Below are 24,124 nucleotides of genomic sequence, written 5' to 3'. Positions count from 1 at the left end.
TATGGACATAAACTGCATTATCCTTTCCTCAGAGAGAACCACTCTATCAGAGACAACTGTCAAATACTATCAAGTGACATTTGACAATTCTGCCTGTGTCCTACAAGTTAAATACACCTGTGTTCTTCTTGTGAGCCCTATTATTCAGAAGTAAATAGCCTCTTAAGAGTCAATCAGAAAAGAGCCTGTAGCATATTCAATGCAGTGACACCCTGTTCTGTTTCCCCATGCTGGAGAAGGATACTGTGAGTTTTCCCAGTTCCTGTTATTCGATCGAGGTTTAGTCTGACCCAACCATTCCAAGCTCAGCTCACAGACAGAAGGACAGAGCTGAACTGGGAGGGCATAAAAATGAGAAATTACACCTGCCATTTCATTAACAGAGTCTGCCTAGATATTGTATTTAAAATAAGAACGTGTAATTCTATTTATATTTTGGTAGCGTTTACACTGTAATTTAATAGATCAGTGTGACTACATTTCTAATACCCATCCAGCATTAGCAAGGCATCAGGCCAGCCAAACCAAACCATGCGAGACACGCAGGCTGGCTTGGTGGCACATAGCTCTCCCAGATTTCTTGGATGATGAGAGGATTTTCCTGGTTTACTAACAGATTTTTTTTGTTGTTGTTTTTTGCTTGGTTGTTTGGTTTGGTTTTTGTCTTTTTCCCCCCCACCCTCCATTTTAAAAATTTCATTTGGCAGTTACAGAGCTCTGAATATCTGTTCATAGATGATGAACATGAAAATTTCCATTTTACAAACCTGACTTCCTAAAATTGGCGTTCGAAAGTCATACTAGATACACAAAGACAGTACCGCGATACCTTTTACACCACACGAATGCTGCAGCACGGTGAACCGCTGAAGCGCGTTACCAACTTGCATCTCTCCCGGGTTGCACTCCAGCAGGACCATCAGCAACGTCACTTACTGCTGGCCAAACTGGAAGATCCCATTCCCTAGAAATCCCTCTTCTAGCCACACAAAGCAGGGAGAACACAGGCCGGGTTGAATCCCAGCCGTGGTTGCCTGGAGATTGTGGAAGATGACACGAAGGTCAAACATCCGCTGAAGAATTATGACAGAGCCTTGAGCTACGGGCTTATCATCTGTAATGCTGCAATCAACGGCTTCTTGCCTGGCAATGCACGTATTAGGATCTTTCAAACCAACTCAGATGAATTTATTTCCTATGTTGTATAAAAGAATAGCACCGTTAACCTAACTAGAACTAAGATTCCTTTGTTAAGAACTCTAAGTTACGTACTTCCTTTGACTTCAACCACAGTCAAAGGTTTTTTGATATATGCACTTTGTTTTTCTAGCGTGCTTTGAAAGAACTTTGCTGCTTGGCTGCGCAAAAATGTGAATTACTTGTTTTCAAGAGTAGCCTCCTATCCAGTGGAGGAGGGCATGACATGTTTTCATAGTAGGCCAGTGGAACTGAAAATCAAAAGGAATTTTGATTGTGTTGTGTTAAACAATTACAAAGAGCAAAAATATCTATTAAAATGGACTAGCATGAAAAAATGACATGATTAGGAAGAACTTGACAAAATTATTTAAATATAGAAACTGAAACATAAAACTAAATGGCATCCTAATAATTTATGACGAAGTAAAATCATTGTGCTAACATTACTTTCATACAGTAGCCTACTCAAGATGATTTGACTGTACTTGGAGTACAAGGCAACTCTTTGATACCATTAACCCTAAATGACAGACATTTAAACTGATATTACTCTAATTAACTGGCGACAGCCTGCACCAATAATTCAAGTTTTGCTGAAAGATAGCAACAACACTGTACTCAACTTCAACTTTGCCCTGGTGACATCAAATCATATTACAGCTAAATTAACAGTTGTGAAAATGCTTGGCCTGGTAGCCCCCATCACACACAGCTTTTAAATGCCATTTCAGTTCCCATCAAGGCAGGAATCAGCACTTGTAATTTTTAATACAGCTGTGAAACAATAGGACATATTAAAAGCTGAATTTTTGACAGCATATTCATGATGATTTATGAGTTTGTACATAATTTGATTATTCTATTAATTTTACTGATTACTGATTCAGCTAATCCAGTGAAGGTCACTTACAAAATAAATCTTCATTACATTTCACAGAAAGTAACTGCCTCCAACTAGTTGTTTTCTTTAATTAAACACTAATGTAACAAGAGAGAAAATAGGCTCCAGGGTTGCTGCATCTGTTGCTACAAGAGGAGTTTACTGCTTTGATGTAATGCGCTCCGATATTAATTGAACAAAAATAGAATGTCTCTCCAGCTGACATCTTGATTTTTCAACACAGACAAACCATAAACACTCTTAAATTACAGACTTACCCTTAGCTCATTCTGAAACTACACGAAAGAAGTGGAAAACTGTATTGCATAGTTTCACAACAAAAAGAGTAGGTTTTATTTCCAGCATATATTTTGTCTTCTACTTTCTAAAATGCATGGAGTGATTAATTTAAAAAATCGAATATTTTTCTCCCCAACTGTGTAGTCTTCTAGAGCAAAAACTACTTCCTTCCCTCCTTAAAAAAAGAATACAGCATGTACAGTGCAGTACGTTTTGGAGAAAGATCAAAGGAAAACATGCCAAGTGCTGAATTAACGAATTGTCCTCTTTCCATTTATTTTTACACAAAGAGAAAGCTGTGACCTCGCTCTTATGTTAAATTCTGTGTTTCCTGAAAGGTCCCTGGAACTTTAGCATTTCCTACAGTATCATTTTATGTTCTAAAAACATTAAAAAGGAGAATACAGACAAATCAAATTAATAAAATGGGTACAGTTAAAAAAATAGAAAAGACAGAACAATTCAAGTTATCTTAACCCTCAATGAAATTCAAGGACTATTTTCCTAATTCAGAGATGTCTTGAAAGCTACTTTTCTATGCATTGTAATTTAATGAGAAAGGACTCTGCTAAACTACATTTGCATTTACATCCCAGATTTGCTCCAATAATAAACATTCGTGTCATTTCCACAAATCTTCTGATAACGCTGTAACATACTTATAGGTCTGAGCGCTAATTTGAGAAGATACATAAACCAGAGTTTGCACATCCCCACACAAGCAGAGAGTAATTTGCTTGTTAAGAGATAACACCAAATAACGTATTAGATATACTTCCTTCATATTATTACCATTGTCTTAAATTATTAAAGCGAATAATTACTGAAATATCATATCACATCATAACGTATATTGTGTTTTTAAGTTCTAAATATCTTTGTAAAATGAAGCAAGAATGATCAAGAATAAGAGGAAGAAAATGTACATTATTTTCAGCCTTTTTTAATACTTAATGTTTATTTTTCCTATACCACGGGATATATTCTAACCCCTATAATCTAATTTCTTGACTGAAAACTTTTCCATGCCTAGTTAGGGATCTGAAATCTATATATTTTGACAACATTTGTATGATCCAGAGCATCTTGTGATATATTCTAATGGTCCCAGGCCTTCACAAGGTATAAACTTCTGAAGAACACTGTATTTCTGTTCAGTGAAATAATGCGGAGCAAAAAAGCTCTGCTATTTGTAAATAATTTTTAAACAAAGAACAGACAAACACATCACTGAGAAGAAGAGAGAAAATCTAAAGTAGGAAAGGATTTTCAAAGTTTCTTATACTTAGAATGCATTTCACAACAAAGCTTATTTCCAAATTAAAAGTCTTTCCCTGTCAAATTCTGAGAAATAATATGGGCAAGGACACAAAAGCATTCCATAGCTTTATTAACGACAATGCTCACTGATCTGTGAATAACCTGAAAAAAAAAATGAAGATTATTGAGTTACTTTACCAATCTATCCATCCATCACCAGTGAATAGGTCTCAGAATGATGGATTATCTCACTTCCCTGATGTTTATCCCAGGAAAGAGTTTCTCCTTAGAGGGAAAAACAAACAACTGATCCTACAAACACTCATGCTAACTGCGCTTGCCCATTTTGCATTCATCTGCCAACAAGGTGAAGAGAAATATATCAAGTTTGATTTTTAAAATACAAGTTTTAAAATAATAAGTTTTATTATTTCACTGGAATGCAAGTGAAAACGATTAAGATGAAAGCAGCATTGCAGCTACTCTTCCTATTCAGTATTTTAGTAATGACTAAGTAATACTGATGAGTTGTCAGTCATTTCAATATAAATTTTCAGGTCCAGGGAAATGGAATAATCTTAAGTGATGAGAGAGATATTAATACGAAAATAATATATTTTCAAATATAAGATTTAACTCTATCTCATATACAACCTATGTTTTTTAAATCACCTGTGATTCTTTCGCTCTTGTACAGAATTGTACACATGGTGTGACTCATATCTGATTGTCACAAGGAATTAATACTGAATTTCTCATTAATATGCCAAAGCATACTATTAACATACGGAGAAGTTATGCACATTGCTTAATTGTGCAGATCATGTATATATTCAAATTTTAAAGATGTTACAATAAAATTTTAATATATCAATTCTAAGTGCTTATTACAGTCAGCTTTCCTAAAGTCCAGTCTTGATTTCAGAATACTAAAATGTTCCTACAGATTGTAACAGGGATGTAATTGGAAATGTTAAAGTACCTCAGAACCTTCGACATTTGTAGCAGATAATAGCTTGAATGTGAGGGTAAAAACTGATTATTCATTTTTGAAATACATACAGGAACCTTCCAAATCAATCACACAATCCATCATCTCTCAGCCCGGACTCTTAATCTTTTTGTAAATATAGGAATTGAAAGAGATGAACTGTCTTAATCAGATCTTTCCTCCATCACAAAATTACTACTGTCACTGGCACTCACACAAAAATGACTAATTTCAGCTCAAATCTGTAACAACTACTACAAAAAGGTTCCATTGCCCACCAAATACATATACAACGTAAAAGTTCAAAGCTTATTTATAGGAAATGCAAGTCACTGACTACCCAGAAAAGTCAGTGAGTCACTAATTCCTCTGGCAAAGCAGCTGAAGACGTTCTAGCGCCTCCACACCACAACCACGTCTGCCTGTTCTTGGGTGATTCTTAACACACAGAAAAAAGACATGACGTGTCACCTCCCAGAACCTTTATGAGATGACTGAGGCCATACAGCCTCCAGTTGCCTCTCAAACTTCAAGTGGGAAAACCCTACACTGCTGCTTCTCAAAAGGTCATTTCCATTTGGGTGTCTGTATCAGCAAGAGTCCAGAAAAAAGAATGTGAAACCAAATGAGGAGACACTATGCACAGACTCCCCCAAAATTGAGTGTGTTCACAAAGTAAGCAGAGAGCAAAATTGGAAGTGAGGCCACAACCTACAAGTGGCTCCTCAGCTTTTATTCATTGAATAACAGTGGTCACAGGTGAAGAAAATCACAACTGGCAGCTTCCAGAAGGATTCTGTCTCAAAGGAAAACTGAAAAGATGCATATTTCGCTGAGGTGAACTATAAAAGTGAACTATTTGAAACAATATTCCCCCAAACCACAAAAAACTTTAAAAGTTTTTCCTTTGGAAAAAACTGGAAGAAAGGAAATCTAAGTTAAAAAGAGGAACTTTGTACAACATGGCAAAAGCTAGAAGAAAAAAACTTATTATGACTTGTCTCTTCATTAGCTAAAAATTACATCTTGTAGTTCATAAAGGAATTAGTGTTCTCATATTTGAAAACTATTTCAGATTTTTAAGTCAAATATCTTTTTTTTTCCCCAGTTACAAAAGAAAATTTGGAAGCTGACAGTTTCAACACTGAACTCCTACATCAGAAACTTTTGGAGGTATTCCCTAATGTTTTCTAAAAACAGATAAAAAAAAAAATCAAAACCACACTAAATACTCTAAATGCTGTATCACTAAGACCTCAGAATTTACAGTGATTCCCAATTATAGTTTTTCTTTAGTGATTTTTTTTGAAGAAAATGAAAGCTGCATTATAGATTTGCAACAAACAGGTTAACAAGCAACTGCAAAATGTATAATGATTTTCCTAGCTGCCTAACATATTGAAGTTTTGGCATTCTATGTTTACCCTCTCAAATGTAAAGGCTTGCTTAATACTGCGACTAATGAAGGAGAGACATGGCGGTTTCACACCAACGAGAGTGAAGCACAGGAAGCTGTTAGGCCAGGAAAAGTTTTGCTGTCTGTCAGCTCGGAATAGCACGAGGCTTCCAATGACCTTCCTTGTGCCGCGAATCCAATTTATGGAGATAAAAATCTCACATCTGTACCTCGACATATTGGGACGTACATTACAGTGATATAAAAGTTTAATTTTCTCTCCTAAACCATACCTGTTTAAGCCAATAAAGAACTAGCACCGCTTTTACTCACTCAAGTGTTGTCAGTAGTTATAAAACGTTGTACTGTTTATGCAGAATTCATTTAGAATGCAAGGATGTGACTTACAAATGTCTTTGAGTCATTCACATAAATATGCATGCATGCCATTTATAACAGTAGCCTTGATGAGAACACACAGTGTAACTGGCTGCAAGAAACGCTTAAGAGGTTTACATTAAAACAGAATATAGAGCGGTGGTTAGAAATCACAGAACAGGTGACACCTTACTCTGATAACCTGGTGATAAAAACTGTAGGGTATGATGTATAGGTTGTGGCAGCACCATTTTACTATACAGTTTGAACAGTATTCTTCGGAATACTGCTCACTTTTAGGAAGACCTAATACCCAAGGCAAACCACATTAAAAAATTGTGATTAATCTTAAAAAAACAATTGTGATTGCCTCCTAAATTGTTCATTTAAAACCAAAGATATTTAGACTTTATTTTTTATCAGAATGTTTGTAATATAAACCTTTGTAATTATTTATTGGTTTGACAGAGTAATTTGCTTCAACTATTAAAATACTGTCCTTGTTGTAAGACTTACAATTCAACAAAAAAAAAAAAACCCACAACCTAAACTGCAGCTATCAATAGGCATAAATAGAAAGTTCAGGTCCTGTGAAGAATCACAGAACGATTTTCTGATAAGACTTTTAAACACCACTATTGTTAACTCATGAAATATACTGCTGTTACAGGGTGGAAAATGGCACGTACTGGCTATTAAACAAAATAAAGCCGAAGGGCTTTCAAGAAAGCCAGAACAATTAACTTTAGAAAAACCTAGAGTGGAAAAATGTGACTAAAATTCTAAATTCAGCTTTAATAATTCAATATACTTTTATTTTTCCTAGGTATCTGAAGTAAAAGAAGGTTTAATTACAAAACTTGTGCTACTATAATGGCTCTGATAATCTTTTGATTTACTAATCTGTCAGTCACATAGATATCTGGTCCCACATGAAGTCCTTTGAAGACGGAAGGACACTCCTAAAATCTACAAACACAAGTTGTATTGCATGACTGTGTCCAGAGTACTTACCTAACAACAAATCTTTTTCACACATTGTCTCTCTAAACACCTAATTACATAAACCCACATTTTTTTAAATCTCCATACAAATACATTTTAAGGTACAGACAAAAGTACAGATGAGGTTACCAAATAACATTTCTATTCAATATAGTGCAGAACAATGGCTAGCTGTCTAATGAAGGAATGGAAGCATTAGGTTATGTATATACACCCTATAGGGCAATTCCACATGGCCTTCATTAGTTGCTAAGGCCAAATAAGACCTTATACAATCCAGCCAAGGCGGCTGGTGCCAATCAGTTACTTCATAGATACTTCCACAAATCATGACAATTATTCCAGAATGTTTCCATCAACATATGACTGCACCTATTCTATATGCTGCACTGTCACTGCCCACAGGTCATGTACAGGGCCTGAAATGGGCGTTGTTTTCTCCTGGAACCAACAGGTTTTTTGTTTTAATTACTTTCTAGGGCTCTAGTGGTGGAGAATATGTGGCTGCTGTTTGAGATACATAAACGCAGTCTGTATATGGCTCGGTGTGACATGGCTTCATGGTATCTTTTCTGCTGCTCAAGTCATGGGTGGAAGCTTGTGTTCTGTACAGACCCACAGAGTGAAGAGAAAAAGGCCGTGATTTCACATCTGTTGGCCTCTTTATCTAAGTCTGTGACAAAACAAAATGAAAATAACTACATTTTTTAATATTTAATAGTAAACTGGAGACGCTGCACAATTTTGCTTCTTTGAGAAAAATCCAGTTCGTTATTAAGTACGTGCCTATGAAGGGTGGATGCACTCTTGGCATTAATTAGTAACACAAACTGAAAACATTCATCTTCCTTTAACTTCAGGAAGACTAAAGCATAAATTTTCTCACCAACAGGTTGCACAGTCATCCTTTTGTATAGACATTGCTCCCGTTCTCCTCTGCCAGTTTCAAGAAGGAATAGCTATGTATGAGTTACATTATCTCTTTCACATTTCCTAGTACTTATTACAGTAGGCAGCCAGCAATTGCAATTTCATAGCCAGTGAAAATGTAAAGCAAATAAAACCAACATGAAATTGTTAACAGGATGATTCCTATTGAATGACATCTATGAGCTTAAGGTTACCAAAGGTTTCCTTTTTTGAAGATAGGTATGAGAAAAGCAAAGCTTACCTGCAGAAGCACTGCGGAATCTCTCCTTGACCATACAGAGGAAACAAAAATGGTGTATTGCCATAGCGGCCAAGGCACTGGAGAAATTTTTTTGTTGCCTGAAGACCTTCAAGAGTGCTGCAATCAGTCTCTGAAACCATCGCAATGGAGTGAAGAATGAAGTGCTGCAAGCTGGGCGTTAGCTTCCGTGTTCTCAAGAACTCAGCAAATGTACCGTTCTCATAGTCTGCAGAAAAAGTAAATTTAGGTAAAGGGTATAGTATAACATTTGTATTTTTTCATATGCTTCAAGTTAAACAAGTACTGTTTTATTTCAATGAAGACATGATGGAGTTCTTCAACAAACATATTGCTGAAAATGGATAATACAAGTCAATGAAATCTAAAAAGTCTCCAAAGCAACCTCTAAAAATATGGCTTAATCTCTTCATTATGTTAGATCGGATTTAAATCCACTTCTCAATCATGTGAGAAAAGTGAGCAGCTATGGACAAAAATCCATTGAAGTGCTTTGGGACGCTGTTTCCTGCAAATTGCCCAAAATGTTATACCCGAATGACACCCATTCGAGAACAGTACTGCTGAATCCATGCTGACACAGTTAGAGTGTGTCTTTACGTGCAGAGAAGCCATTCATACAGTGTCTTAATCCAAAAATGAGAAGGCACAATATTTATTCCAAGTTGCTGATTTACTTGCAACAAACAGGCATGGAAGAGTCAGGCAGAGGAGGGATGAGGAAGCCTGGCCCCCCTTCCAATTACCAACATTGCTGACACAGTTTCAAACTGTATCTTTCGGGAGATTTTCAAGGCAAGTGTTGCATGTCCCTGATACACCTCTGAAACACTTTAGTTACCCAATAACTAAACGTTTTGGTTTGTTTTCCAGGAAAAGACTGTTTAAGCAATAGCATAATTTCCTACTATTCAGAAATCTGCCCATAAGCTTATTTTGGCCATGGATAAATTCATGGGTAATTCAGATGTACTTCCATCAATGCTGAATCTAGTATTATCACACTACATATTCTGTTCAAGGTTCGACCACTGTTTTACTACAAATGTCTCTCACTACCCTTTGTACAGCCACGCACTAAGTCAAAATGACACTTTTTTACCATTCTAAAAAAATTCTCAAGTTTTCCCTAACTTCAGGCTTCTTACATAAGCCCGAATTTTACAGAAAAAAAGGTCTAAAAAAATTCTTCACTATCATGAACACTTATTAAAAGTCTGCCTTCCCACGACTGTAATGATCTCACCAAGAATAATTTTAAATTTCTGAAGTCTTTACATCAGAGTAATCTGACTCAAAATTCTCCAGATCACTTCCTAGCCTATTTTAAAATGTAGGAATAAAATTTGTTTAACTATATCTGGAAGCAAAATAAATCTAATGTCATTTAGGTACATGAATCAATGAATGAACTTGATGTGGTGTTTCCTTTTTTTACTTAATAATTTTCTAAATACCATGTATATTCTCTGAGCCCCTTCATTTCTTTCATCAGCAGCAAAACTGAAATTATCTGTAATCTATAAACCACTTCAGTCTAATGAGTTTTTTCCCCTTCAGAATTTTCTGGAGTTCATCACAGACTCTCTCCCACTCTTACCAGGTCACTCTCGATAGTGACCAATTCTCTCTTGCGTATGTTTAAAATAATTTTCTCTATTTTTTGTACATAATTGAAGGGTCTTGTTCAAGTAATCAAACCAATACCAGTACCTTAACAATTGTTTCTTTTTAATACTAGATCCTTTCAAAAACAGTGCCTAGCCAAGCTACTGTCAAGATAAAAAAGCACTAATACACTTCAGTCTGTAATGTACGTCAATATTCAACTATTCCTCTTTCCTCATTATTTCTTTTGATGGATTTTTTTTTTTTGCCTTAGTTTACTTTTGGACTCCAAGAACTGAGAACATCATTCTTTGTACCCTGAGGTGCATGAACCCAAAGCAGAGAGTGGGTTTCCATCACCTTCCTTCTGATGGTCAATTTTCCTCTTTGACCCGATGCTCATTTTTCTTTGCATATTATGGCTCAAACCTAGTCAGATTTTCTCTTGTCTAAATAAGATAAAAGTTGATAAAGGCACTTTGAACTTGCCCTCTGCAACTAACAGGCATGACATTATATTTACTTTCCAAGTTTAAAAATTCCACTTTCTCCATTTCTGATTTTGTGGCAATATATTGTGAAGACTTATACATTATCCAAAAAAAAACCACAGAAGAGAAAAATCAGGTGTATCACACCATACTAAAAAATCCCTGGGAAAGGGGAGGAAACACCTAAAAGCGATAAAACATTTTGCAACCTTGCTGTAATATATAATTCTGCTGTTAAAGAAAAATGTAAATAAAAAATGACGTGGGAACTAGAAGAGCAAGTGCTTAAGTAGCAGAATATACCATTGAAGTGAAAAGGTCATGAAAAGGTCAAAGCATACTTTGAAAATGAATCCATAAAACTAAATTGCGTGAAAACACAGGAGAGCTATCAAAATTGTGCATAACTGAATGAAGTCATGAGAAGAGAGTGTACGCTGTTCAATGAAACGCTACCTCGGTATTCATCAGGGTGTTGTTCATAGTCCAAACAAAATGTCAGAAATTTCATGAGCATTCTCTTCTCCACCATGGCGAGCTGTCGGCTGTTGAAGACATCTGCTCTAGAACAAGGTACCTGGAAAATATTTTTTAATAGTTTCAGATACTTTCCATACTCCGGATAGGAAAAGCATCAATACTGGTCTGATTCCTAAAAAAAAAAAATCTTTTAAATTACTATTTTGTATTATAGTTATTTTCTTATATATTTCTTTCTATTATTTTTTATTAGTACTATAATAAAAGTTACCAATTTTCTACAATAAAAATATTTTTTAAACTTTCTCAGTCTCTTTCCCTTTTTATTTCCCTTCAATTTCACTTGTGTCTCTGACTGCAGATTTAATCAAGAGTCTGTATTAATTAACTGTGTCAAAAATTCCTCCTGCCATTGCCAGACCAATGACTTCTCTTGTGAGCAGCAGACGCACAATCAAGTCTATGCTCGGAATGAGAAAACCTAAAGCCTGTATACTTTTAAGAATTTAATGCCAAGTTGATCATGGTCTAAATAATTGAGATGAAAGAGAGATTTACGTCAATAATTCTGTCTTTTTAAAAAAAATATGTATATAACACAAACAAATCCCTTTTCATTCCAGAAATGAAATAAAAATCACAATCTTAAGGAAAAACACCAGCTTCTTGCTACAAAACCTCTGAGAAACCAATTTAAAGTTTCTTGATTTTAAAAACATACGATTAAACACATGCAATACATTATTTTACGATACCTGTTCAACTTTTCCTTCTCGAAAGGCAAGTATTTGTGTCACATTTTTGAACTCCGCATATCTGCTAACGTTCGACTTAATCAGAAGGTCAATTAACAGACCTCGGGAGAAGAGCAACTGCACAGTGAAGAAAAAAAGAAATTGGTGAGTAAAGAGAAAGGGCTCACACCAAAAGAAAACAGTGATACCAACAGTATTCATTTGTAAAACATTTTCTGTAACTATTTACCAGTACATACAGTGAAGTAAAACCTAAATAAAAGAGTATCAAGAGGTAGTATGTGCAAAAGGCAATTAAATGAACCGAAGTGACCATACAAATGGAGGAGACAAAGCAGGGCCCAGGAGTGGAAGGGAGAAGCCGTCAGCCTACTGCTCAGTTCGCTTCATTAGGCTGGGAGGCAGAGCTTGAGACATTTTTTGTGTTGTCATCTTGCATAATTTCTTTGAATTGTACGCTACATATCCTTGAACACCATATTTTTACAACCTTCATTTCCCAATATCGGTAAGGTAGGTGATGCTTTGTAAATCACCACTAGTTGTTTCTTAAATTACCTGAAATGATAATGTCCCGTTTTCCAAAAGTAAATTCCTTAAACCCCCAGTTCAAGTTCAGTCATATTCTGTTATATGCTCTTACACTCCATCTACCTTTACTCTTTCTACAAGCTGCAAATATGAAATGATGAAAGGACAAAACCGTAACTATTAACAGAAGACATATGTCTGAATTGAAAAGCACTGGAAATCAGCTCAAACATCTTTCAAGTCTTGTGGCCCCAAGTAACAGAATCTGCACGACCACCCAGGAATTTTCAAGACAAAGGTTTACTGGGACACTAACTGGGACACTACTCTTCCGTCAAAATTTCTGGAATTCATTGCAATTAACACCAAGTAACACAGCAGCACAGAAAAATTACAAAAAGGATCCAAAACAGTATTATCTGCCTAACCACTACACACTGACTATTGTTTACATGATGTCATTCTAACGATGCATGAAGGAGGTATCTGCATTTGGAATACAGAGACAAAACTTGAAATAATGCGATTGGTAGTGTCTCCACAAAGAATTTAGTAAATTATTGAAGAAAGTTTTTTTTCCCAGTTTGCAGAGGTTTGACATATCTTTGTTTTCTATGAAGGTGGATTTTTAGAATTTAAACAGCACAACAAATATGTCAGATTAATAGTTTTTCCTCTAAGTAAAATGCACACTAGTAAGCATTCAACATAACAATAACTAATTTCAGTCAGCTTGTATGTTGTGGATGAACTGTAATTATTTTTTTCTTTCAATAAAATTTATTACAATTCAGTGCTTTAGACTGAGTATAGAGACAGTGAGAGCTTCACAGGAAAATCTAAAACCCAGGAAGCACTCCAATAAGAAAATTATTTTTCATTTTAAAAACATCAAAGATCAGCACGTAGATTGATTTTCCTTGTTTAAAATACAATTGTTTTTAATGGTGCTATTTAAAAAGAGCATTTTTGCAGGTATTACTTAAGTGCCAAATCTCAGGAAATTTACTTTATGGACATATTTTTAAGCTATGTTTTATGGTCTCTTTGGTTATAAACAAACACTAAAGAGCACACATGAAATAGCTTGTGTTTGGTTTAGGGTACTAATTCTTGCTTCCTTGTCCAGACTGTCTCTATTGCCTCAAGGGTACTGGGTCAGCCCTCCTCAACATTCAAGATGTTTTTTTTTTTAATTTCCGCATTTTAAGCAAAGTAAATGCATTTATATGAAAAGAGTCATTCAGTTCCTACCTTGGAAACTAAATCAATATTAAACCTTCTGCCTTCTCTAACAATTTGAGAATACGTAATTTTCTTTGGTTCTTGGACCGAAGCTTCTGCGGGTGCAGGTTCAGTTTGTCCCAGTTCCCCAGCAGACTCGCCCAAAGCCGCACTATGAGAACTTGCGTCCTCGGAGGTGATTTCTGTGTCACTCCCTTCTCTTGCACTTGCTGGCTCAGTGCCCGTAGCTTTTTCGGGTTCTGGGCTCTCTGGTTCCGTGCTCTCCACTGTTGAATGCGCTTTTTCTGATTCCTGAGCAACCCCCTCAGCACCAGCGGCTCCAAAGACAGGCAGCTTGGGCAACGCACCAGCTTCTTCCACACCTTCAGCTGAATCCTGACTGATTAAAAACACAATGGGAAGAAGGGGAGAAAAAAAAGTCTATTAAAGAGTTTCAAAAACTCAAAAGTTTTGAGTCAGTGCCAGAATGGAAAGCTCACGTTTCCATGAGAAGCATTAGAATTTCTTCATTCTGGCCAAATCTGGTGTACGAACCGCTAAAGAATTCTGGTTCTGTCACTGCAAAGGTATAATTCAAGAGGAGTATTTTTACTGAGGAGAAAAGAAAAAAAAAATCCAACAAATACGACAACTACAAGTTAGGGTTCTTCTTGTATACAGACTCAAAAGACTCACTGAGCTTAAAAGGAAAAATCAAAACTCTCATAATGAAACACAATGCACAGATACATAAACAAAAGGAATACAATATTTTAAAGAAGAAACAGTAAGCCAATTTGATTAGGTTTTTCCTATGGATTACCTTTGAAAATGAAATATAAAAATGCATTAAAGTCATTAAGGTCAGATATCTTAAAAAGAAAACTCACTGAAGAAAACAGAAGTGCTTTATATGACTGAGAGTACTTTGCATCTGTTACAGCAAGACCAGAAGAGACACATCCAATTTTGACCTGAAGTTTAAGTAAAACTTCCAGATTCCTTTTTCACCTCTGACCTCGCATTCTAATTAATAGTTCAAGTAACAGCCACACAGAACAAAGTGCCCTCATGCTGCAATGTTATCTTTATGCAGGTGTAACAAATCTGTGCTCAGATGAAGGCAGCCAGCCCAAAGGACGGACATTACTACACAACATTTACTCCATATAGTCCCTTTCTTTTTCACAATACAATTCTTTAAAATTCCTCCTATAAAGCAGACCTCCACTTTTAATCTCATCTACTCTTTTTATCTTGAACTTCAATGACATCTACCTTAGAAATTAGTACTTTTGAACTTAGAATTTTAGTTTATACGACCAGCTGAGATGAATCAAATCAATGTCATTGTAAGTGAAAGGAGTTCAGCAATAATTTCACACTATCTTCTTATCTTTATACCACAAGCCATTAATGCACTGAATAAACAATTTAATCTTAGCTGAAAACTAATGAACTATGATTTTAAAGGTGACCTGCAAACGTAGAGTACAAAATTTCAATAACTAAGAGGATGGTTAAAATTCACTGAACAGCAAGGAATTATCTGGTATACATACAAAAGCGCTCCCTTGCACATCTGCAGCCTTGCAGGTGGAAGCAGGGGGCAGGATTGCTGGTAAAAGAGGGAACAAAAAACCCTGTATGCTGTAAAAGTCGCTCCTCACTCACAAACTCCGGGAGCTCCCGGGAACATGCATCTCTCAGCTTGTGCACAGACACCCCAATGGGGGAAGATCCTGCCCTGGGAAAGGCAGAAAGAGGAGGAAGCACTAATGAAACAAGTGTGTTTCTGTACATTAATTATGGCTTTTTGCTTCATATTGCAAGCATTAAATAACTATAAAATAGCAAAGAAAGGTAAGTACTTTGTCAAACGTTTTTTAAAAAGTAATGTCTACTAAAAAAAAAAAAGTCAATTAAATACTGGAGTTGCATTTCAAATATTTTTTCTTCTTTGTCCTTAAGGATTTGGAACATGTAGTTTGTGATAATGGATAAAGTTGTTGCCATTAATACATAGACAAAGAACAAAGCTTTTATTTAACCCATCTTAAAACTTTTTATAACACAAAAAAATTCAGTGGAAATTTTTCTGCCTTCTCCCAAGCTCCACGTACAGTTCAATCATTCAATCTCATTTTAAACAAACTTAACTATTAATTTTAATTTAAAATTAAATTTGGATTCACAATACAGTGTATTTTTTCTATATCATGCTGAAAAACACTGTAACAAATGCTATATTTACATATTTTAAATCACTATTCAATTACCATTAATGGAAATGTAAATCTGCATGATTTGCAGCTCTACACTTTTTATAATGAAAGCCTAAAAACTGTATATAATCTAAATTCATGACATCCTTCCTATAGGAACAAATATCTCTGAATAATGTAAGAACTGTCTATAAAAATCACTCAAATTGAACTTTTGTACAGACAATTCTTCTCCTAATTCAGAAAAATAATAATACATCTGCAGACAAATTGTTGTGTAAATTTAGAATATTATCTTCCACCATTCATCAATTAATGGTACTAACAAAGGAATATCTTAAAATGAATGTGTCTTATTAATGCCTTGTAACAGCAACCCCTTCAGATAGGTCAAATGAAAAATTGCCAACCAGCTGGTTAATTTATTCAGCACAGGTGTTCACTATTTATTTTTCAGCCATTTGCCTTTTTTCAATACAGCTTGTTGTAGACACAGTATTCTTTTCCTTTGATGGATGCACTTTGTTCTAAGGCCATTCATTTCAGATTTGCACTGTGTATATTATACTGCTACCCAGCTGTTTATTCTTTCAAAATAAATGTTTAATGGTTACTTCATAGGAGTTATAAAAGTTAAGCAAAAACAACAGAATCTAGCCAGAACGTGTAAATTGTCAGAAACACAATAATTGACTCTCTCTGAAAGTTTTTAGTTATTTTGGAAAACTTTTATTAATGTCACCTTCTTCCTTGTGGTTTTGGAGTTTTTTTGGTGATCACCAAGAGAGACAGCGTTGTACTGCATGGCTAAGTTACATACTTAAAAGTAGAATCTTCAGTTTTGTCCTGATTCGATGTACAATGCTCACGTCTAACAAAGAGTGAAATCTTAGTGCTAGGGGACTTATTTTTGAGCTGATCTTCAGTCAATATCACACCTTCTTAGGAAAATCATATACAAAGTCATGAGATTATGAAACCTTTAACTTGATTTAATACTGATTTTGAACAACACATACTATGGCAATAGGATTACAACTACACTATTCAAGCATAACATTTTATCCACAATAAAGTCAAGCAGCCATTACTGTGCAATACAGATCTCCGGAATTTTCTGAGTCTGTGATCTTCAGATTGCATTAGTATAATTCACACTTTTTTTCCCCCCTCCTACCTATAATTTACAGAAAGCAATACACATTTCTATGTGAATATCCGTCAACGTTTCATTCAGCTACCTATGACATTATCTAAGGGATTCAAGGTTAAACTTACATAACTATCCCAAAGAACCTTTTAGAAATTCAGAACAGTGTTTAGTTCAGTGCAAAATCCAAAAGACAAAAACTAAAAATAAATACTCAGAAATAGTTTTCAGCTGAGGCCCATACAATTTCCATTCATTATTCCTACGCTTGCATGCTATTCAAAATTACAGCTTCACGAGGTTACTTTCAGATGCTCCTTGATTTTCAATTATGTGACATTGTGGAAAGCTTACCTTCTGCATGACTTCTATATTTTTACATTCATACTTACTCGCCAAAACAGAAATCTTCAACATGTTGAATAGTTTTATCTTTCTTGCTAAGAGAAATAGCTTCTTCATTCTCAAGGATCAGTTTTCTCCAGTCATCCCATTCATCACTGACATCCGTCTTTTGCTTACAAAGGACAATTATAAAATTACATTTTGTACTGTGCTAGATGCTCTTGAACTACAAATCCCTATAGTCCCAAACAGTTCATTGTACCACCTTATACTTAAAAAATGAAGAAAGAATCATCTCAACTGTCTCAATGTTTCTTCTATTGAGATTTTTTGAGTTAAAATAGTTAGAGCTGGTTACTTCATTATAGTATGTCAACTTTTGCACTACATCACTAGCTTGAGTAATCTGAAAATACAGTGTTAAATGAAATGCAAGTTTTAGCAGAGAGCTGAACATAACTTTGAATACAATTTTCTAGCAGACAGGTTCGCCACAGCCAGGTTAGTTCCAAATTTAGTGACAAAACTCTTTGATTTGGGTATTATATTAATCTGTCCACACATGAATCTCTAAATCATGTAACAGAACCCTGAGAATATTAAGTTCTGACATTGAGCAACTCCACTCATTACACCAGAAGGTAGCACTATGTAATAAATACGCACGAGACTGAACTGAAAAAGTTCCATCTTCTCTGGACCATCAGGCTCATAACGCTTCAGTAAATAATATGAACATCCATTTGCTAATATAGACCAAGTGCTCAATCTCCTAAACAAATACCCTCTTCAGAAGATTTCTAGTGGACTGTCATGAATTAGATAAACTTTGGTCATTGAAAAATACACTATCAGCATTAATCTGTGTATCCTGGTTACAGGACACTTCAATAGAAGGATCCAACAACCCACAAGGAAAAAGAAAGGGACTGATACATCAGAGAGTGGAAAGCAGACTGGATTATCATTTACAGAAGGTTCTGGGAAAGGAACGGAAACAGTGTAGCTGCTTCTACATAATTTCAAGAACCCAAAAAGTATGACTTAGAGTTGAACTGTTTGGTCTCCAGTAATAATATTAATAAACCAGCCATATCAAAGTCTTAGAATTAGTAGAATATCAGAGCCTTCGAATTAATAAAATAATATTAATTAAGTATATCAGTCTTAGAATGCCAAGGTAGATGGTTTAGTCTCAACCAGTAAAGCTGGAAACTAGAAACCTCTTTGATGTGTCAAATTACCAAAGAGAAAAAGTATTGTGGTAATTTGTCTTGTAATAAATTTTGCAAACAACCAAGACTTAACATTAAGGAATGTTAAAAGAAGTTGAGAAATTTTTACCTGATTTTCTTTAATCCAGGACAACAATCCTGAAAAACTAAAGCTGGCCCAGTTTCCACCATAGTAATTTTTCCTGTAAAGAAAAAAAAAAAATGAAACTTGATGGACAGACAATGCATCACTTTTTCAGGTTTAAAGAAAGAACAATCAAGTTTGAGATATTCCAAATATTTCCCATGGCAGATTTTAGACACAGAATACAAAAACTGATATATTTCACAACTCAGTTGTATTTCACTGATTTGTATGTACCTCTGACCAAAGGGACTATAGTCCAAAATCGAAGTATTTGGAGGGTAAAATGAGTAATGCTGAGAAAAGCACATGGGACGCTCTGAGTAAAAGGAAAATCTAGATAATACTGCTTCTTGGCCAAGACTCACTCGACACCTCTAACTCAAACATGTGCATCACTATAGACATCTCCACTTGGTGTGAAGCCAGGCCAATGAGTCCACCGGTTCCAACTGAGTTCTCTGGCAAAATTCTTGTTAAACTGCATATACTGTAGGTGGAGCCAAAGGAACTGATTTGCACAAAACGATCATACCTTCCAGAGTACTTATCAGTTTTTATTTACCACCTTCTTTCTTGAAAAATATTAGTTCACTTCTTTTATATCACAGAAAATTAATAGTTCTGCTGTTAATCAAAGAAAGTCTCTGGTCTCCCTTTAAAAAAAAAATCATCAATATTTCTCTAAATATCAGTTGGATTAATTAGCTTTTGTTATCATGCAAACCACATCTTAAATATTTAAGAACTCTGGTCGAAAAAATAACAGAGCAATTTTAAAAAATGAGTAGTTCTTGCAGAAGAAAAAACTCATTTCAGGATTCAACTGTTTTCTGGCACTGTACGCTGGCACTTCAGAAGCGTGAAAAACGCCAAAAATACCCTCCTGAATGGATATCTACTGTTATTGCATACACTAAAAAAAACAGATATACTCAGAGAGGAAGACAGGTTTTGCATTTAAAAGAATAATGTGAAGACTGTTAAATCAAATGAACTTAAAAATCTTATCATAACCTCCTCCATTTTTAAATTGCAGAGATAAGTGATAAATGTGAAAAATTAAATTCTGGTTTGATTCTACTGTTGAAGATGGGACAGTTTTGACAAGGCTTATCTGCACTGACAAAGACTTCATTAAGCATAGGGTACCGGAGGGTGATGCTCTGGCCCATGTTGCTTACTTAGCAGCTGAAGGACACACGTCTGCTCACCAACGTCTAATTGCTCCTGACTAGAACCTGACCTAAAAAAGTCTTTCAGCTACTGTGAGGCAACAGTGAAGAACACAAACAGGACATCTTTTGCAAAGACAACAAAATTCAGCATTTACTCCAGAGAGGTGGCTCCAAGAACAGAACACGGACTGGGAGCACAGGCTCTGGGCTTTAGGAGCCCACAGTCCACCTGCAATGTGGTTACTCTGAGGAGTAATGCTCCAGCTGCAGATCTGTTACCAACCAGGAACTCCAACCAGCTGTGAAAAGGAGATCCATTCATTATGGGAACGACATAGGTGAGGCTTCAAAAGTGCTGCTATTTGGTATCACAGAGAATACAAAGCAATGAGGATTAAATATATCTTTGATTCTGTCAGGTTTCAACCTGTAGAACAGTAACGGAGAGTTGCAGGGGGTGATCATCTCCAGCTTTGTTTTAGCTGTCAACGGTACAGAGTCATTTCTTGCTTTTTCTTAAGATTCCACTGAATAAAAATTTCAACATCCATATATTACCCGCCACTTCCGGGATTTCCAAAAAACACAGCCACAAAGATTTATTTTTAAGGGAATCTGCTGCTTTTGTTGCAAGTTTCCTTGAATATGGAATACAATCTGGCTGTCAGAGCAAGCAAGGCCATTGATCACAGAAATTGCAGAAGACACCTGCCCCAAATTAGGACTGGGTTTCTTGAATCTACACCACTATAAATTCATGCATATTTAGAATATTTTCAATTCAAACTTTCAGTAAGAGAAATGAATTATTTTTACAGCAAGTTACAAAAGTGTATTTGTTAGCTATCAGACATCGTTGATATAAACATTCCTCTGTTCATCAAGTGGATTTTCCTTTGAAACTACTCTTTTTAACCACCATTGATGTGAATCAATCTTTCCAACCAAGCACTCTGTAATGCTGTTCTGGAGCTCAATCAGTTGTGTGAAGCCGGTACGGCCTTTCGCAAACAGAAAATGAATAACAACTGGCCTTTCCATCTGGATTCTGAGCATCGTTCCCAAGTTATGCTTTACCACCTTAAATATTCATCTTCTCTTGAAGCATCAACATCCAGATTTTTTTCCCCAGAATTTTAATTAGTTTGCATTACATGCGGGATCAGGATTGTTTAATCTTCTCATCTGAAAACACTACAAAAAGAAGGTAGACCAGACATGATTACTGACTTGCTACGCAAAGTTTTTAGTAAAAAGGAATTCCAAAAAGAGCTGACAAATGGTTTTGCAATTAGGAGTCCTTTGTAACCAAATATTTTTGTTATAATTGCCCTGAAGGTGAACTGAGGAATTCCTTAAAGTAATGGTCAAGATCAAAGCCTAATTAAAGCTAAAATATTGTCCCAAAATCTCAAGGACTAAGCTCCTCTCTTCCCTTGCCATATTAGCAAACTACAAAGATGGATCATCTCTCCCTATTTCAGGTTTATAATTCAATTACCCCCTAAGTAAGAACATGAAACATACTGAAGGTGTAACTACAGAGTTATAAATTAATTTTTCTACCAAGTTGGAGCACAGATGTTTTCTTTTTCTACCATATATCATTTCCTAGATTATATTTGCTCAAAACTTCTCCTGTATTACTTGGATTTTCATATGAATTAAAATACTGCTGAATTTAGTGCGCATATTTTGAATCTACAGTTCAGAGCTAACAGCAGAACTGCTGAAGCCATTTTTGCAAAGTTTTGGAAATGTAGCCCAAGTACAGTTTTACGTCTGCAAAAAGCTTAATTCTCTCTTCTTCTACACTAGCGGGTTTGTTTGTATGTTTCCTCTCAGTTACTAACACATACTTATATTCAAATACTTAGAAAGAATTAGCAAATCCCAGTCCAGAACACTGGAATTGCAAATTATTCCCAACTGATGAACATTCTCAGAATCCAAACCAAGAGAATATCTAACACGTCCTTTTGAAGACAACTGCAATCTGAGACACTGAACACTTCTGAAAGCATGAGACACACAAGTAAAACATAATAACAGAAAAGCTATTTCATGGGCTGTGCCTTTTAAGAAGACTGCCCTTCTCAATGCCATGTCCTAACAGCCGTGGTACAACCATCAAAGCTGGTGATGTCTGGAGAAAAGCTGCTGATGCCTCATGATTGCTCCCCAGAGCTGCCTGTACGTGTCTGTCCTGCACTTGATCTTCCAGAAAGAAGTCTCGGCTCATCAGAGCAGCTGTCTTTTGCAAAGGAACTTACTGCCACATCGATTTTAAGGATCCAAACACAAAATGATTTATGTTTCAAACCCATGAAGTTTCAAGTGCTACCTATTAAGTACACAGTCACGCATTAAAAATTGGTGTTAAGGAGCATGAGCAGCAGACTGTGCCACCCCTGCCTTCCGAGTGGAAGGGCTGAACCCCAACAGCTCTTGAGATCCGTCAGCTCAATAAAAGGGTGATGGCGACAGTCACGTGTACTACATGTCATCATATCCTGGGATATGAACATGACAAAGGTGATTATCATGGGCCACTGGAGACCATGTTTTACCCTCTAATACTTCACTATGAGATCATATCCTAAAGCAAAATAAAAACAAAATAGTTTTCAAAAAAAGGTCAAAATGTGCTCAAGTTAAGAATTTTTCTGAGGTTTCCTTACTGAAAGTCATTAATTTTCTTGCAAGAAATTGAGCTGCTTTGAGAAGCGACCTTGTCACTCTCTGGTTGTTGTACTTACAAAGCTACCTCACTTCACATGAGTTAAAGAGCAAAAAGAAGGCTATATGAAGACATGGGTTGTACTATATTATATATTTCACAAGTTCTAAAAAAGTGAGACGTTGTCTAACAAGAAGTGGAAGAAACTACAAAAGCAGGTATCTTGAAGAGGGGTGTGGCGGGTGTGATCTACATAGATCATAGAAATATAATTATAAGAACCAAATAAGCAAAGGACCAAAAGTAGAAAACACAGCAAGATGTCAAGAGAAAGTCCTGTGCATATGGGAAGTAAATTCACTTCAAGTAATCGACTTTTAGTCTTCATCTACCTCTCTTCAGCAACTGCAAGTTAAACTAAGTGCCAATCTCCACATTTTAAATTGCAAATTACTTTTCTAAATCACTTAACAAATATCCTTGAGATTTCACATGTCAACAGCTCATTAATATCTACAGTAAATGTAGCTCTCGGAAAAGAACCACAGATTTTACATTTATTGAGACAGATAGCTGGCACAGAGAAATAGAGCTCCTTCAATTACTATTTGGCAGAAGCTAACTTTAGTTTAAAATCAGTCTCCAGGAATTTATGGCAACACTGCAGTGAAGTGACTATTTTGAATAAGATTAGCTGCTGTTGATGGGTGATGCTTGGACAGTGTTTATAAATCAAACTTAGTTTTGAAGTGGCCTATTATAAAATACTAAGTTCTATCTTCCATAATCACCTATGCAGTATATTATGATAAATGCAAACATGGCTGGAGATTAAAAGTAATAAAATGATGTACACAAGGTAATGAGTTCAAGCAAACTATAAACAGAGACTTTATCCATATATATTTTCTATACCTTGTGCCTAACTTATTTCAGACCTTTGTTGAGAACAAAATATTAATCAAAATAGCACACCGAACACAAATAAGTATTCTGGTAACCCCAAATCTTATTTTCTTATACTCTGAAAAAAAAATTTAAACTCATGATCCTTCAAGAACGAAGGGAACAACAGGTATCATTAAAAAGTGACATTCTGCATATAAACAGATTTTTTTGCTGGTGATTTTCAATTATACTGTTACCTCAGTAAAATGAAACTTGAAAAATCATCTAAAAATCAGTACATTAAACTAGACATATAGTACATTAAAATGTTTTAATTCATATTAATCTCTGGTAAGCTTTCTAAGACTTATCACTTAAAATTCAAATGGCATCAGGGTGGGGGTTTCTGCTGGTTTTGGTAGGCTTTTTTTGCAAGAGTACTAATTTAAACATGAAAGGCAGATGGCTTGAAACGCTTCCCTATTTATGGGAACGGGTTGTACAGTATAAACATATCTTCTTTTTTTGCCAAGATGTGGATTCTAGACCATGATTCGGTGAGCACATATACCAATTAAAACAGCAACTATTAACACAAGTGAAAAACATCT

At 35.6% G+C, this 24,124-nt stretch overlaps 1 protein-coding gene across 1 annotated transcript in view; it reads right to left on the bottom strand.

Moving 5' to 3' along the window:
- Nucleotides 1-24,124, bottom strand: part of CHM (CHM Rab escort protein) — a 58,150-nt gene that overhangs the window by 20,945 nt on the left and 13,081 nt on the right. Inside the window, exons 3-8 of the mRNA XM_082062157.1 lie at nt 18,753-18,825; nt 17,456-17,580; nt 13,719-14,088; nt 11,934-12,050; nt 11,155-11,275; nt 8,582-8,807 (exon numbers count right to left, since the gene is read on the bottom strand). Coding sequence (XP_081918283.1) covers nt 8,582-8,807; nt 11,155-11,275; nt 11,934-12,050; nt 13,719-14,088; nt 17,456-17,580; nt 18,753-18,825 — 1,032 coding nt within the window. The remainder of the gene's footprint in view (nt 1-8,581; nt 8,808-11,154; nt 11,276-11,933; nt 12,051-13,718; nt 14,089-17,455; nt 17,581-18,752; nt 18,826-24,124) is intronic.

Source organism: Streptopelia decaocto (assembly GCF_964273445.1).
Source record: "Streptopelia decaocto genome assembly, chromosome: 10".
Taxonomy (NCBI): domain Eukaryota; kingdom Metazoa; phylum Chordata; class Aves; order Columbiformes; family Columbidae; genus Streptopelia; species Streptopelia decaocto.
Note: the sequence above shows the minus strand (reverse complement) of the source record. Positions and strands in the feature narration are given on the sequence as shown.